Raw genomic sequence first — 16,027 nt, 5'->3', positions numbered from 1 at the left:
GGTAGTGATCAGGTTATAGTGATCAAACCAGACATTTCATAAAGTAACACAGTAGTATTATTATATGAAGTCTTATATCGCTCTCGTATCTCCAGACTCGGACTCAAGGCGCAGGGATCAATTTATGCCGAGTGAGATGGAATTTTTTTTACACAATACATCGCGCATTCACATCGACCAGCAGATCGCAGCCATTTCGGCGCATATCCTACTTTTCACGGCCTATTTTTTCAAGTCACACGGGTATTTTGGTGGACATTTTTTATCTATGCCTGTACAATTTTGCCAGGAAAGACCCTTTTGTCAATCGTGGGATCTTTAACGTGCACACCCCAATGTAGTGTACACGAAGGGACCTCGGTTTTTCGTATCATCCGAAAGACTAGCACTTGAACCCACCACCTAGGTTAGGAAAGGGGGAAGAAAATTGCTAACGCCCTGACCCAGGGTCGAACTCGCAACCTCTCGCTTCCGAGCGCAAGTGCGTTACCATTCGGCCACCCAGTCCATATCCTGGCACCAGAAACAGCATGGAAATTGATGGTGAGATAGCAGTGATCAAGTGACAGTGATCAAATGATTGTCAGTGTTTTAACACAGGGGAAGACTTAACACTTTTGGAAGCAGTCAACTGGTGACTGTGCCCCAATTACACGTCCAAAATCAAAAAAGACTGCCAACATTCCAAAATTAGAAATAAAACAACAAGAAAGGTAAGTTGTTGGAACATCTGTTATTGACGAAACAATATGTTACAGTCGCAGGTATTTTGACCCAGTGGTCTTTTAAATGCATAGATAAAAAAATATATAGCTCACAAAAGGTGCTGCCGCTTGGGGAGAAGACACAAGCGAGGCAATAAACTGGCAATTAATAGGGGCGTTAAGCCTGATTGCCTCGCTTGTGTCTTCTCCCCATGCGCTAGCACCTTATGGGAGCTAAGTCTTTTTTTGTTTGATTAATATTTGTTTGTCTGTGCACTTAAAAGACCACTGGGTCAAAATATCTGTGACTGTAAGGTATTGTTTTGTCAATAACAAATGTTCCAACAACTTACCTTTCTTGTTTCTTGATTCCTAATTACAAGGCCACAACTTGGTCTTGATAGGCCTCACTGTCAGGTGCAATCACAACTGCCCGTGATGATGGTCTTGCAGACTGTCAACTTGCCTAGTTTTACTGCCTGTGATGATGGTCTTGCAGACTGTTAACTTGCCTAGTTTTACTGCCTGTGATGATGGTCTTGCACACTGTTAACTTGCCTAGTTTTACTGCCTGCGATGATGGTCTTGCACACTGTTAACTTGCCTAGTTTTACTGCCTGTAAGAATGATCTTGCGGCTGGAAGGCTGTATGCTCTGACCCGGTTGCACAACTTACACAACCCTTGATTTCCACTATAGTACAAAATTGTGCTATCTTCCTTACAGTGTCAGGCTTAATGCCCCTTATGTCTTTGTTTTGCAGAAACAGTGGAAGGACCATCCGCTCTCAACACAGCCTCATCGCCTGTCACCAAGCGTCGCAGTAGTTTCAGGTCAGTTACACACTCTCTCTGCTAGACAATGCAAACTCAAAAACACACATGACATTCCGTGATGCAAAAGCAAACACACGATTATGGCTAACCAATATCGTGAATCGCACTAACGTTCTTCGATTCGAATATTTCAAAAAGATCATGTACTTTTGCCCCCAACCCCCTACCCCCTATAAACGGCGCTTGTTCGGTAAGAAGAACAACTTTTGACAGCCCTTTGTGATGATGGGAATAGATTGGGACAGTCAATCTATCGACTGTTTTCATAGCAAATCGTCTCAAGCAGTATAGTGAATTATAAGAACAAGCCGTGTATTGTCCACTGTAAAGCAACATTGGGTATATTTGAGAGTGAAACTACAATATCAGCTATATCTGTAAAACTGCCAAAGTAGGATTAACTCCCTTTAACCCAATGCCCCCTGACAAAAAAATGGCAGGCAGCCTTCTTAATCCTGAGCAAAGGGAAACTACTCCGCACAACATGCACACATACAAAACAAAACAATTCATGTAAAATCATAGAGTACTCACATTTATATAGAAGATGGCAGAATAACTCGAGAATAGAATATAGTTTCATATGCAAGTATGTTCTGTCCACTTCCGATGTAATAAATGTTGTTTAAAAAAAACAATCCAGCAAGTGTTCTTCAAAAACGTCCAACTTGTCAGCCTTCAGTCCTCATTTACACCAATATATGTTGAAACTCCCAGAAAAATCCTCCCGAAAGTCCTGTTGTCGAATAACAACACCCAGATCGATGTCAAGACTCACCCCCTTTCACCTCTTCAAGTAGAAAACCTTCGAAAGGCGTGTCAGAATCGTCATCTGAGTTCCCCATGATCGAACACCATACTTCCAAACCTTCGTTCAACGCCATTATGTCAGCCAAAAAAATCTCAAACTTTGAAAATTCACAGCAAACACACTATCGCATCGATTCAAACTCTGCAAACGCTAGAATGAAGCAGCCGGAAGGAAGTGCATTAATCACATCCGGTCGCAAGGCCTTATGGGTAAGGCTCAAAGCGAAAGTGAAAGTAGGTGACCTAGTGTTTAACGGGCCATGCCGGGCGTTTCAGGGATTTCATAGGGCACTTCCAGCGGGCCATGCCGGGCGGTTCAGGGGGCATTGGGTTAAGTGTAGCCATGAGCTGAAGTCACTGTAATGCCACTGCTGCTACCTTGGTTCCTTTCAGACTGCGATTTATTCTGGCATGGGTGGTGAATTCTTTTGCTGCTTCTGTTTGGCTTGAGTCTCATGAGAGTACATGATGTTGTGGTCAATTCTAATGTATGATTATGAGACTGGTTCCTCAAAACAAACAAACCATTCACTTTCATTGCACTCCTGAGCATTTGATGAAGCTCACATGCTGTGTTTCTCTTATAGAAGAATGTGCCAATAGAAGCGATAAGTTTATTTATTGGAATTATGATGAGCCATCCACCTAACACTTTTTTCGTTGCTTGATTTAACAAAAATAGTTGCAAAATACTTCAGATATTTTCTGTGATAGTTCTTAGTTTTGCTTGTTCAGTGTGGATATTTTGTACAAATAAAGTATTTCAGTTCACAGTATAACTTATGTAGTTGAAAAATCGATAATTCATTCATTAATTTCCCTTAATTTGACGAATTCTTTTGTTTCAGAAAATGGTTAACAAATCCTGTCCGCAAACTGAGTCAGGGTAAGATCGACAAGCAAGGGGTACAACTCCTGGAGGCTTCGCGGGCTGCCAAGGGAGAGAAGCGACCCATTGTGGCCTTGTTGGCTGACAAGGTCAGTGTTCACTTGTTTGTGTCGTCTGCTCTCGTAAACACAATTGATCACTATGTGTCACTGGGTCTGGTTAGAGAGTTTGAGGTCTTGTACAAAACAAGATGATTGCAAGCAGATTGAGAGGATGATTGGAGAAGAGAAGGGAGAACAAAATCAAATAAATACGTTTCTTGGTTTATAGATTGTAAAAGGAAGGGAAGAAAATAATACAATACAAATTTGGTTGTTCATGAATTGGAAAAGGAATGGGAAAACAGAATCCAATAAATATGTCTGGTTGTTCATAATGAAGTGGCTATGTTTGGGAGAATTTAAGAGAAAAGGGAAGGAATTTCAGGAACAGCTTTTGTTTCTAGAGACGTTGGATTAGTTCTACTATTTTCACTGATTAATCATGAATAATCTTCGCCTAGCAATAATCTTAAACCATCTCCTGGTCTTTCAGTGTTTAATTTGTGAATAATCTTCGCCTAGCAATAATCTTGACCCCATCTCCTGGTCTTTCAGTGTTTAATTTGTGAATAATCTTCGCCTAGCAATAATCTTGACCCATCTCCTGGTCTTTCAGTGTTTAATTTGTTTGACACATGATTAGATTCTTACCCCTATCCCCACACTTATAACGTTGCATAACATTTGAAATGGTGGCTTTCATTACATTTGTTTGAATCATCTGTCATCGTTTCGCTGTTTGTTCATGTGACGGCACTTTTGTGTGTGTGTGTCAGAGGTTTTGTTTGTCGCCATTCCACGTGATTCTTTCTCACCCACAACATAATTGGATTGTTTGTAAAAAAAACAATCAAATAACATCACATGGTCAGAGTCAAGTAAGATTTTTTTTTTACTTGATGTTTTTCAAATGTCTCCAAGGAGAGTCAAAATGAATTTTAAACAAATAAGAGAGGCATAATGAATTTTAAACAAATGAGAGAGTCAAAATGAATTTAAACAAATGAGAGAGTCAAAATGAATTTAAACAAATGAGAGAGTCAAAATGAATTTAAACAAATAAGAGAGGCATAATGAATTTTAAACAAATGAGAGAGTCAAAATGAATTTAAACAAATAAGAGAGTCATAATGAATGTTAAACAAATGAGAGAGTCAAAATGAATTTAAACAAATAAGAGAGTCATAATGAATGTTAAACAAATGAGAGAGTCATAATGAATGTTAAACAAATAAGAGAGTCAAAATGAATTTAAACAAATAAGAGAGTCAAAATGAATGAAACAAAATAAGAGAGTCAAAATGAATGAAACAAAATAAGAGAGGCATAATGAATGAAACAAAATAAGAGAGGCATAATGAATGAAACAAAATAAGAGAGGCATAATGAATGTTAAACAAATGAGAGAGTCAAAATGAATGTTAAACAAATAAGAGAGTCAAAATGAATTTAAACAAATAAGAGAGTCATAATGAATGTTAAACAAATGAGAGAGTCAAAATGAATTTAAACAAATAAGAGAGTCATAATGAATGTTAAACAAATAAGAGAGTCAAAATGAATTTAAACAAATAAGAGAGTCATAATGAATGTTAAACAAATAAGGGAGTCAAAATTAATTTAAACAAATAAGAGAGTCATAATGAATGTTAAACAAATGAGAGAGTCAAAATGAATTTAAACAAATAAGAGAGGCATAATGAATGAAACAAAATAAGAGAGGCATAATGAATGAAACAAAATAAGAGAGGCATAATGAATGAAACAAAATAAGAGAGGCATAATGATCATTGTTTGTCATGACACACACATATTTGTAATCCTTTTTATAAGTTCTATGACTTGTTTTTAAGTCATTCCATGTGCAAGTGGGTGAGAAAGTGTCATATTCCTGATAGCTGCTGCTCCTTTGGAGTGCAGCATACCTGTCTGCTGTTGAAATATTTGGATCACATTGTGCGGTTCTTATAAGGAATGCCATTGGGCATTCTGAAATCAAATGGACAATACTAGCCTGAAGCAGATGGCTAGGCAACTGCGGCATCCATGTCAGGTAAGTCTATGTTTGTCTGTCTGTCTGTCTGTCTGTCTGTCTGTCTTTTTCTCTCTCTCTCTCTCTCTCTCTCTCTCTCTCTCTCTCTCTCTCTCTCTCTCTCTCTCTCTCTCTCTCTCTCTCTCTCTCTCTCTCTCTACCTAATTAGCTGGGATAAATATCCCTCTGGACCTAATCCTACAATGCTTTGCTGTTGCACATTTTGAGTGGAGCTCTCACTGTCTTCTCCACCCCCCCACCCCCCTCTCTCTCTCGCTCTCTCTCCCCATCCCCCCCTCTCAACGTCTGTCAGTCTGTACATGCGAGTACTCGTTCACACAACAAATAAGACTTAGTGTTCTCTTGTTTCTGGTACCACGAAGACCTCCTTGTTTTGCAGACAGTGGTAGCTGTAACGATTGTTTACCCAGACAAAACACAATACCGAAACCCTTGTTGTTCTCAGTTGTAGTTGACAAGAAGGTACAGTTGCCATGTTAGCCGGCACAGGCAGGTATCATACATAATTAAAGTCTACCGCTCATCAATCTCCATGATTCACCGCTATCTTAGTAGAGTGATGAAGGTGTCCCGTCGTGCTAATGGCAATTCGGTCTCCAACTCCCCGTGGTTTGATCCCACTGCCCTCTCCCCCCCCCCCCCCCCTCATAATCACCTCCACAAACATCATCACGGAGTCACACACCCCCCCCCCCCCCCCCCCGCCTCCCTCCCTTGCCCGGACCCCCAGTGGCCGCTAGCTTAGTGTGTTTACCAGCCAGTTCGTAAGACAATGTCCAGGTGTATTTGCCAACTGCGCATGTTGAGATTCACCAAGTCATTTATTGTACGAGACATTGGTTGTGACTGACATCCAAGCTCATAGTCACTTCGGTGTACAAGCATTTAATACAGACGGCTACAGACGCACATAATATTAATAAGAAGAAGGAACACAAATCGTATTTTCTGATACACATTACAATAATATATATAAAAGCAAAGGGAAAAACATTTACCGTACTTTCCGGGGGACAAGGCGCTTCGTTATCTAAGACGGCACCCCCTTCTTTTTAAAAAAATTTGTAATCCAGTCACCCATTGGACGCAGGGGGCCGATAGGGCGCACCAAAATTGAAAAAGTATAGGTCCAATTCATTCTTCTTACTCGGCGTGACGTTATCAAATGGATCGGCTAGCTTTAGCTCTAAGGGGCACAACTCCGATCATCCTCTCTTCGCGCCGCCATATTGGATGCCGTCTTTGTTAGTTTTCTTCATTGCACTCTTGTTCTTTTTGCGTATTTCACTGTGTATGCAGACAAAATGAAGAAAACTGTGCATGCATGAGTCCAAAGGGGATCTGCCTTTTTAACACAACAGCACAACATAAAAAGTAAAGCAAGAATACATTATTATATTCATTTATTTATTCTTTATCTCAAATTACCTTGCAGACAGTGCACCAACATTCACAAGATAAAGCTCTCAAGACAGGCAAATGAGGTACAATTGCAGCTCAGGTAACTACTGCAAAGTATAATTTTCAAAGCATCATATCACAGTGTTCACTCTAAAGGCACAACCGATGGACAATTGTTGATTAGCGCACTGCACACAGCAAAAAATAACCAGTTATAATCGTCTTCTCCGCTCAGTAACTTCCTTCCAGTTGTCACCCTGATGGTAAACAACTTTAGGGATCCTAAAGTGTGCCTGCTGACTGCAGTTTTTGGCCACACAACGTGTCATTTTCACTTTTGTCGAGTCGCCACCCAACGCTCAAGCACTGTCAGAGATCGTGCAAGGCATCCAACATGGCGGCGGATGACCAATTCCAGAGAGTTACAACCCGTGATTCTCATACCGCGCGCGCCGAGTAGAAATGCTGTTGTTAACTTGAGTTTCTGCAATGGGCCTATACCGGTAGTCGAAGAATGAAAATAAGCCGGCGAGATCAAAGCCAGGTTCATTGTTTATAGACACGACCTTCTTCCCAGGGGTCAATGACCCAGTTTTTGCCATGAGAGGTGGTTCCTGTCATATCTGAGAGAGGAAACACTTCCTGCTTCGGGGTCAGTGACCGGTCAGTGACCGAGTTTAACAGAGTCGAACTCTGTGTGTGCGGCGAGATCAAAGACATTGTGATAGCTGGGTGGCCTTGTTTATAGACACGACCTTCTTCCCAGGGGTCAATGACCCAGTTTTTGCCATGAGAGGTGGTTCCCCTGTCATATCTGAGAGAGGAAATACTTCCTGCACCGGGTCAGTGACCGGTCAGTGACCGAGTTTAACAGAGTGGAAATAATTATGTGTGCTCTGTGTGTGCGGCCAGATCAAAGGCAGGCATTGTGATAGCTGGGTGGCTTGAGAGCTCGAGGAAACTTGGCCAGGGCAGTACCTAGTAGCTGAAACATGCATTATCACAAGTTGTTTGACTGGTACTCAGGCGGTCTCTTTGATTTTTTTCGTATTTCATACACGGATTAGACGCTTCGTTATACAAGACGCAGGGGTCGAACTCGAGGAAAAAAGTCGCGCCTTATGACCCGGAAAGTACGGTATATCATACGAAATATAGTGAGGAAATTGCAACACGGTTGCATTTAACACATTGCGAGAGAGAGAGAGAGAGAGAGAGAGAGAGAGAGAGAGAGAGAGAGAGAGAGAGAGAGCACACCTGTAAAAAAAAAACACTCCCCCTCCCCCCACACTTCCCCACACAAACACACTCCAAACAACCCCATCGTTCAAGCCGTAGCATGAAAGCATGACAAAGCGCGGTTTTCATCTCTAATCGCCCTGTGCACTTCATCTTATTCCTGGACGCAGCGATGCAGAAGAGCGAACATGTCAGGTACAGGCCAGTTCCGGGGGTTGTCCCACTGCGGCGTCACAGCGGAGGCGACCATCAGATCTCCACTAATGCCTCAATGGAAAGTGCTGGGCTCCATCACAATCGTATAGTGCGTTTTCAGAGCCATAACGCGAAAGAGCGCACCGCTTTCATTGGCTGGGATTGACTTATTAGCATTGCAGCAGATTTTTCTGTGTGTGTGTGTGGGGGGGGGGGGGGAGTGCTGTTGTGTAGGTGGGAATAGTCTGAGCGTATAACGACCGTGCTAGAGAGAACAAAAAATCTGAAGCTAAGCCAAAAAGCTATCCGATTTGGCAGAGCTTGGCTAAGGCACCGCGGTAGAAAACATCACCGCCGTTTGGTCCAGGGAGTTGTGATTCTCAACATGCCTGGTAACAGACTGGAAGACTGGCGTATGATGGAGTAGTAAGGTGTCAAGTAGCCATGTCTTCTGAAGTGGCTTTCAGAGAGGCCGCCACTTTGGTGAAGAGTGAATTTCTTATTAGCTTGGCCTCTTGTAGGCTTGGTTTTGTCCTTCAGGCGGTTTGCTTTTTGTCGGCTTGTTCGCAGGAGAGAGAGCCTGCCAGCAGCATGTCACTCAGCTCTCAGGAATACTCTTGATTTTCTCCTGTCGTAATGATATCAGCCTGTTCGAGGAGACATGACAAAATCAATAACTCGTAGTAATGATCCAGAATCAGTTCATGGCGTATTGGGACTCTCTCTCTCTCTCTCTCTCTCTCTCTCTCTCTCTCTCTCTCTCTCTCTCTCTCTCTCTCTCTCTCTCTCTCTCTCTCTCTCTCTCTTCACACACACACACACACACATGTGAGACAAGCTGCTCTTTGCAGAGTTGACCCCAAGTCGCTAAATGTGCGTTTTATGCAGCAATTGGACAAAATTGTAGTCGATGTCTCTCGACTTCACCGCAGGAGTTGATAAAAGTGCGCGTGCACTTTTTCAGATCTGTGGTGTTGATTTGGTGCTGGCGGCAAGCCCCAGTAATCACTGTGGAATGCGACAAACGATGCCCTTTATAGACCTTGAAGGAATATGTGTGTGTGTGTGTGTGTGTGTGTGTGTGTGTGTGTGTGTGTGTGTGCAGAACCAGAAAGAGTGAGCGAGAAAACATGTTAAATTTGTTGACATTGAATCCTTTATTTTGCACAGCGTGCCTTTGCCGTCATAGAAAACCATGGAAAGAAAGTTAACGACCTCAGTAAAATGTGAGGAAAAAGTGTTGACCTCCCGTTGCCTTTCCACCCGGTCGCGAGCAGCCATGCAGTGCCAGAGATGTTTCTAGTTTTGAGGACCGCATCGCATGTATCTGTACATTTTTCGCCCCCAACCCCCTTTCATTCCCGTCCGACCGACCCCCCCCCCCCCAAAAAAAAAAAAAAAAAGCACCGAACAGCCAACAAGTAAACACACCAACTTTGCTTACTGTCTTCAATCTTTTGCAGACAGGGGTGGCAAACAATGTTGAGTTTATAGCGCTCGTTTGTCGCGATTGGACATGACCGAATCTAGGCTTTGCATGCGCGTCTGTTTAGACAGGAAAAGCGCTTTGTTTAACAGTGCACCGTCGCTTTGTTGACGAAAGCACTTTCATTGAATTAACGAGTAATCTTGTTTTATTTCCCTTGAAAGAAGCAAAACAAAACATAAAGCAAAGAAAAACTGGGCGACGCGCTATTTTGGGATGGAAGAGAGACTTTGTGTGGGTTTAATTGGAAGGCGGGTTATGTTACTGAGAATTACGGGAATGTCGGAAACGATTAGTGAAACATATTTTGTTGCTAATTTCAAAAGAAGCAAAGCGGAATACAAAGTACGGTTCATTTGGAAAGCAGCAAATGATTACAAAACACACGTTGTGCACTGAGCAGCGCACGGGCTGTCCTCGCTTATAACGAGCGTTCAATCAAGAATCGTGAAATTCATGTGAAAGCACCCGTTAGTTCGCAGCCTGACGGTCTGTTGCCGCATTCAGAGCGATTGAAGTGGGACATGCAGCAGGTATTAATTATAGATGCACTAGAGAAGAAAGAAATTCTTTGAGCTCTTTCTCTCAAGAATTGGGCCTCTTTGTCTCTGTCTCTGTCTCTCTCTCTGTTTTCTGCCTGTCTGTCTCTCTCTGCCTCCCTCTCTCTCTCTCTCTCTCTCTCTCTCTCTCTCTCTCTCTCTCTCTCTCTCTCTCTCTCTCTCTCTCTCTCTCTCTCTCTCTCTCTCTCTCTCTCTCTCTCATTATCAGTATCGTATCATTGTATGTTTTTACATTTAGTCAAGTTTTGACTAAATCTTTTAACATAGAGGGGGAATCGAGACAAGGGTCGTGGTGTGTGTCTGTCTGTCAGTCTGTCTGTGCATGTATGTGTGTAGAGCGATTCAGAGTAAACTACTGGACCGATCTTTATGAAATTTTACATGAGAGTTCCTGGGTATGATATCCCCAGACATTGTTTTCATTTTTTGGATAAATGTCTTTGATGACGTCATATCCGGCTTTTTGTAAAAGTTGAGGCGGCACTGTCACACCCTCATTTTTCAATAAAATTGTTTGAAATTTTGGCCAAGCAATCTTCGACGAAGGCCGGACTTTGGTATTGCATTTCAGCTTGGAGGCTTAAACATTAATTAATGACTTTTTTGTCATTAAAAATCTGAAAATTGTAATTAAAATTATTTTTTTATAAAACGATCCAAATTTACGTTCATCTTATTTTTCATCATTTTCTGATTCCAAAAACATATAAATATGTTATATTCGGATTAAAAACAAGCTCTGAAAATTAAAAATATAAAAATTATGATTAAAATAAAATTTCCGAAATCAATTTAAAAACTATTTTATCTTATTCTTTGTCGGTTCCTGATTCCAAAAACAGATACATATGATATGTTTGGATTAAAAACACGCTCAGAAAGTTTAAACGAAGAGAGGTACAGAAAAGCGTGCTATGCAGCACGGCAAAACCACTACCGCGCTAAACAGGCTCGTCAATTTCACTGCCTTCTACGGACTACGGTCATTGTGAAAAAATGCAGTGCGTTCACTTTCATTCTGTGAGTTCCACAGCTTGACTAAATGTAGTAATTTCACCTTACGCGACTTGTTATTTTCTGTGTGTTCGTTTCAAGGACAGATTGTAAGAAATACCGAGCCTTAAACCTGCATCCTTGTAAATACGTTCAGTTTAATTCTCATTCATTCTCTCATTGTGTGTGTGTATTTGTGTGTTTTAGGAATTTGATATCGCTGTGGCAGTAAAAAATATATATCTAGAATGTGCTCAACAAAGGACAATCACAGAAAGATAATATTTTAAGCAGAAGTCGAGCTGTAAAACATGCCAAGCGCACCATACCGGTATATATTTGTTTGTGCCAACAAGAGATTCGTCTTTAGTGTTCTAACTCTACCTCTGTCTGAACACGCCCAAACCAGCGGTTGGAGCCAGCGAGCTCCTCGCGAACGGTGTCTCCTCCTGGACGCCAACCCCCACCCGTCACACCATACGCACACACCCAAAACCTCACCTGCCTTTATTTACAGTCCGGCAACGTTTTACTCACCTGGAAAACATTCTCTTTTATTTAGCATCCCATTCCAAAATCTGCTCCTCCACCACTACCCCCACCCCTCCACCTCTAACGCCCTTCTTGCTTGAAGAAAGAAGACGTTGAGCTGCCAAATGACATTAACTTTTCACCTGCCAGTGTACAGTTTCCTTTTTCTTTTGACCTGTCAATCACAGGGAGACTGGAAGCAGAGGCGTTTTCACCAAACTTCATTTTCATTTCATTTTTTCATTTTCATTACTTTATTGTCCCATCGCTGGGAAATTGGGACATGGCTTCCGTCTCTGGGTCTGCACATAAAGTTGACCCGTGTCCGTCCCGGCCCGAATTCGAACCTGCGACCTTTCGATCACAAGTCCAGTCAGGGTTGGCATCAAAGAGTAGACTGTTTTGGCTGGTGTAACCCTCCCTCCCCCCCCCCCCTCCACCCTACACCTCATTGATAGCCCATCTTGAAAAAAAAACCAGTAATGAAGACGTCCGTTTTAGACAAAACAATTGTGATGAATATATTCCACCTTTTGACGGCTAAGGTACGTTCGCCGTACTGTAATTTACACATACCAGCTGTGATCATGTCAACAACGCTCCGTAAAGATCCACTGACTTATTTTTACAGTGCTGGCAATCATCCATAACGCTAGCAGACAAACCCCGTGCAAATGTTGGTACTAAAGTCAGTAATTTAGCAAATCCGTGCACGTTTCACCGCTCTCAGGGACAAACAGCAGGACTAAGCGACAATAGAGACAGTGCGCGTGGAAGCTTCAGCCTACAAAGATTACCGAAAACACAGCGTTTACATATTGATTATCCAAACACTGATTTAAAGGTAGGCTATGTATATAGTGACATCATAACAAGTCCCAAACACAAGCATGTAGTTCTTGTGGCTACAAGCATCTTTTTAAACCAGAAGTTTGCGATGCAGTGTTAAGGCGGTTGATCAATAATCAAGAATATCTACACATCTTTCATGGATGGAATGCAGTGTCTTTCGTATGTCTTCTCTGTGATCAGTCTCTCACTCAATTCATTACTCGTTGAGAATGATCTCCTGTTTTCCCCATCAGTCATTCACATGAATATTTACACTGACATGTTGACATCGTCTTGCCATGTGAATCAAGATTGATCACGTTTATTGACTTCTTACGTTGAGCCAAGGGGGATGGGGGTGTCTGGGTTGACATCAAAGTATTATCCTGACATACTTATGTATCTTTAATCCCTTCAAGTTGAAATACTTGGGGGGGGGGGGGGGGGCAAAAAGATGTCCAACTGTAACTGTAAGCAGCAGGCGCAATCGGTGTTGTGTGTGAGTGAATGTTCAGAAGTAGTTTCACTGCACACGTGCTTCTTTTCCCTCGCACTTTTCCCAAAACGCATTTATTCCTGTAATCTCCATGTGTTTCAACTTTCGCGTCATTGATCTTGTTTATTCTTAAATTAGTGCTGTTGTGATTGATTACCCCCTCCCCGCTAAGCCCTTAATGCGGTATAAGTGGTAGCTTGTTGGATAAAGTCGGCTCATTTTTTTTTTAATCTTTCAGAAAGAAATCATGTGTCGCATTTCCTCCTCTGCCTTTCCCTTGGCAGCAAATGCATGCCAGCCTCCCGCGTGGCTGACAAGAAATTAATCAGCAATTAAAAGATTAGGCTTTTCATATGAATTCAGTCGATGAATGAGGCTAAGTGAGTAATCGTTAAATTGCTAGATCGTGTTGGAGAGAGAGAGAGTTGGGGAGGGGGGGGGGAGTTAGTAGAACTGCAAAATCGTTTTAAAGAAAGGTGTGGGGGGGGGGATATAAGGCGAGAGAACGAGCAGGTTTGATAGGTTCGTAAGACAGCAAGAATGCGTTGGATGAAGGGGGAGAGGAAGGGAGGGAGAGAGAAAAGAGAAGAGGGGGGGGGGGGGTGGTGGATAGGTTAGTAACATTGCAAAATGGCGTTAGAGAAAGGTGAAGGGGAGGGAGAGGTAGCTTCGGTTGATAAATAAGATTCCAAGACTGAAGAGAGGGGGAAGATGCAAAAATGAGGTTAGATTGCACGATTGCGATTGCGGTAGAAAAGGGGGAGCGAAGGCAGAAAGACACAAAGAGGGGGGGGGGGGGGCAGTAAGATTGCAAGATCGTGCCAGAGAAAAGAGATTGGAGGGGAGGGGGGGGGGGGGGTAGTATACAAAATGCCTGCCACCAAGAGACTGGGAGAGAAAGGAGAAGGCAGAAATCAATAAACTGCCGCCACACAACATTTAAGTGTGGATTCCCATAGCAACCGCGGGGGTCACAGAAAGCAAGAAAAAAGTGAAGGGATTTTTTTTGGGGGGGGGAGGGGGGGGGGGGGGGGTATTGAAGTATATGAACAGGAAAATATCGAGAGGTTCGGAGAGAGAGGAGGGTTGTGTTGCCATTACGTAGTCTCGTTCTTCGCTGGACTGGTTATATTAGTGTATTGATGAGTTATCAGATCGAGATTTATTTATTTATTTATTTATTTGCGCTTTATTGTTATAATTAAGTCTTAGGGCCCCTTCCGCCACCAACCCTCATAATCGACCTACAAGCTATTGTCGGTGACGTCGTCGTCGTTGTTGTTGCAGGAATAAAAGAACCCATTAGGAAACAAGGAATTGCTGATTTGAAAGATTATTTCTTGACAGATTTCCTGAATATATTTACAAATACAACATTGAAAGACGTGGAAAAACGCACATGAAAATATGAGATTCGTATAAATCTCAAGCTTGTTCCTCCTGATTTCGATAGTTTGCAGCTTTCGTAGTTGTTGTATTTGTTGTAGTTGTTGTTGTTGTTGTTGTTGTTGTTGTTGTTGTTGTTGTTGTTGTTGTTGTTGTTGTTGTTGTTGTTGTTGTTGTTGTTGTTGAAGGAAGTCAAGATAGCTATCAGCGGTATAGTAACCGTTCTGTAAGTTATGTTACTGTTTACTAAACCAGATATGGTAAGGTAGAAAGAAATGTGTTTCTGTCTGCAGAAGGGGCATTCAGCCTGCAAAAACAGATGTTTACACAAACAGCGAGGGGGAAATGTAACAGGGATCAGACAGGTAGCAAAAGCAAAGGAAATAACCGGTAGACGACGACACCTTGTTAAAAGATGATGGAAACGAGAGCACGTGTTTATCAACACCAGCGGTTAGGGAGGCCACACTTTTACAGGTGTTTTCTCTTCCAGGCACCTTTCCATTTTCTACGAGCTCAGGTGTGGAAAGCATCCCATGTTTGCTCTGCCTCCGGGCCACCGTGTTTTCCTCCCAAAGGTTCTGTTTGTTGCCCCCTGTCTGCTGCGCTGCCAAGAGAAGTTCTCGCTCTACTGTCTTTGGCGGCTACACGTACACATACAGTGCTCCCTGGTTGCACCTTGTGGCCACAAAGGTCAACTGGAACGCATTTGTCTGAGTGACTGATAGACTTAATGATTGATAGACGTTTTGACTGACAGGGTCACACTTCGGTGCTTCTTTTTTAAGAATGGCAGCGTAGTTAGGTTCCGAGGTTAGGTTCTAGCTCTCTGCGGCCTTTTCTTTGTGTTTACGCAGCCTGCTTCTACTGCTATGCTATGCTACCTTGGTTTGTCTGTCCCCAGAACTAGCGCCTATTTGGGATCTGGACGCTAGTTCCGGGGACAGAAAAACCAAGGTAGCATAGCAGTAGCGGCAGGCTGTATAGTTTCGTCATTTTATATTCCCTGCAATGCACGTTACCCTGTTCCAAAAGTTGCCCGTACATCACCTCTTCTTTCCTCTCAATACAACTTCGGCCCCTGTTGATTTTAATCAACTCATTTTCTTGTTCATCACTCCCGTTCAGACTGGGAGGAAAGCCACCTACTGGTTAGTACATTCACATCAAAGGTGTTGTAGGCTACGCTAGCCTGGAATGTCGGGTTACAGTGCTAGGAGTTGATGGAGGAGCGAACAAGGATTGACTAAAACAGACACGAAATTGTCCATGTTTAAACAGATTTTCAGCTCTTTTTTTTAGAGAGATTTAGCAACAGCAAAACCTCAAAAACTGGTCCATTTACTATTATTAGAGACATCAATTATGGAAGTAGGATTGTTTCCGCACCAGGACAAATACCAATGGCTTGTGTGATATATATGGCAGATTAAATTCTTGTTCTCTTGTTCTTGTTCTCTTCCAGTGAACACGCACGCATGCACTCACAGACTAGACCCAAACTCGTACACGAGGGAGATTGTCTCGCTTCAGTTATGTGTATGTGATTATTACAAAATGTATACAGCAAAAACTG

The 16,027-nt window shown here is 42.4% G+C and overlaps 1 protein-coding gene and 1 long non-coding RNA gene across 3 annotated transcripts in view; one reads left to right on the top strand and one right to left on the bottom strand.

The window, feature by feature from the left end:
• LOC138959910 (triple functional domain protein-like) overlaps positions 1 to 16,027 on the top strand; it is a 243,912-nt gene that overhangs the window by 143,851 nt on the left and 84,034 nt on the right. For both annotated transcript variants that reach the window (XM_070331585.1, XM_070331586.1), the window contains exons 40-41: positions 1,468 to 1,537; positions 3,199 to 3,328. In XM_070331585.1, the coding sequence (XP_070187686.1) occupies positions 1,468 to 1,537; positions 3,199 to 3,328 (200 nt within the window). The remainder of the gene's footprint in view (positions 1 to 1,467; positions 1,538 to 3,198; positions 3,329 to 16,027) is intronic.
• The window catches only part of LOC138959914 (uncharacterized), a 194,090-nt gene that overhangs the window by 150,837 nt on the left and 27,226 nt on the right, over positions 1 to 16,027 (bottom strand). The window lies entirely within an intron of this gene.

This window comes from Littorina saxatilis, linkage group LG2, assembly GCF_037325665.1.
Source record: "Littorina saxatilis isolate snail1 linkage group LG2, US_GU_Lsax_2.0, whole genome shotgun sequence".
Lineage (NCBI taxonomy): Eukaryota > Metazoa > Mollusca > Gastropoda > Littorinimorpha > Littorinidae > Littorina > Littorina saxatilis.
Note: the sequence above shows the minus strand (reverse complement) of the source record. Positions and strands in the feature narration are given on the sequence as shown.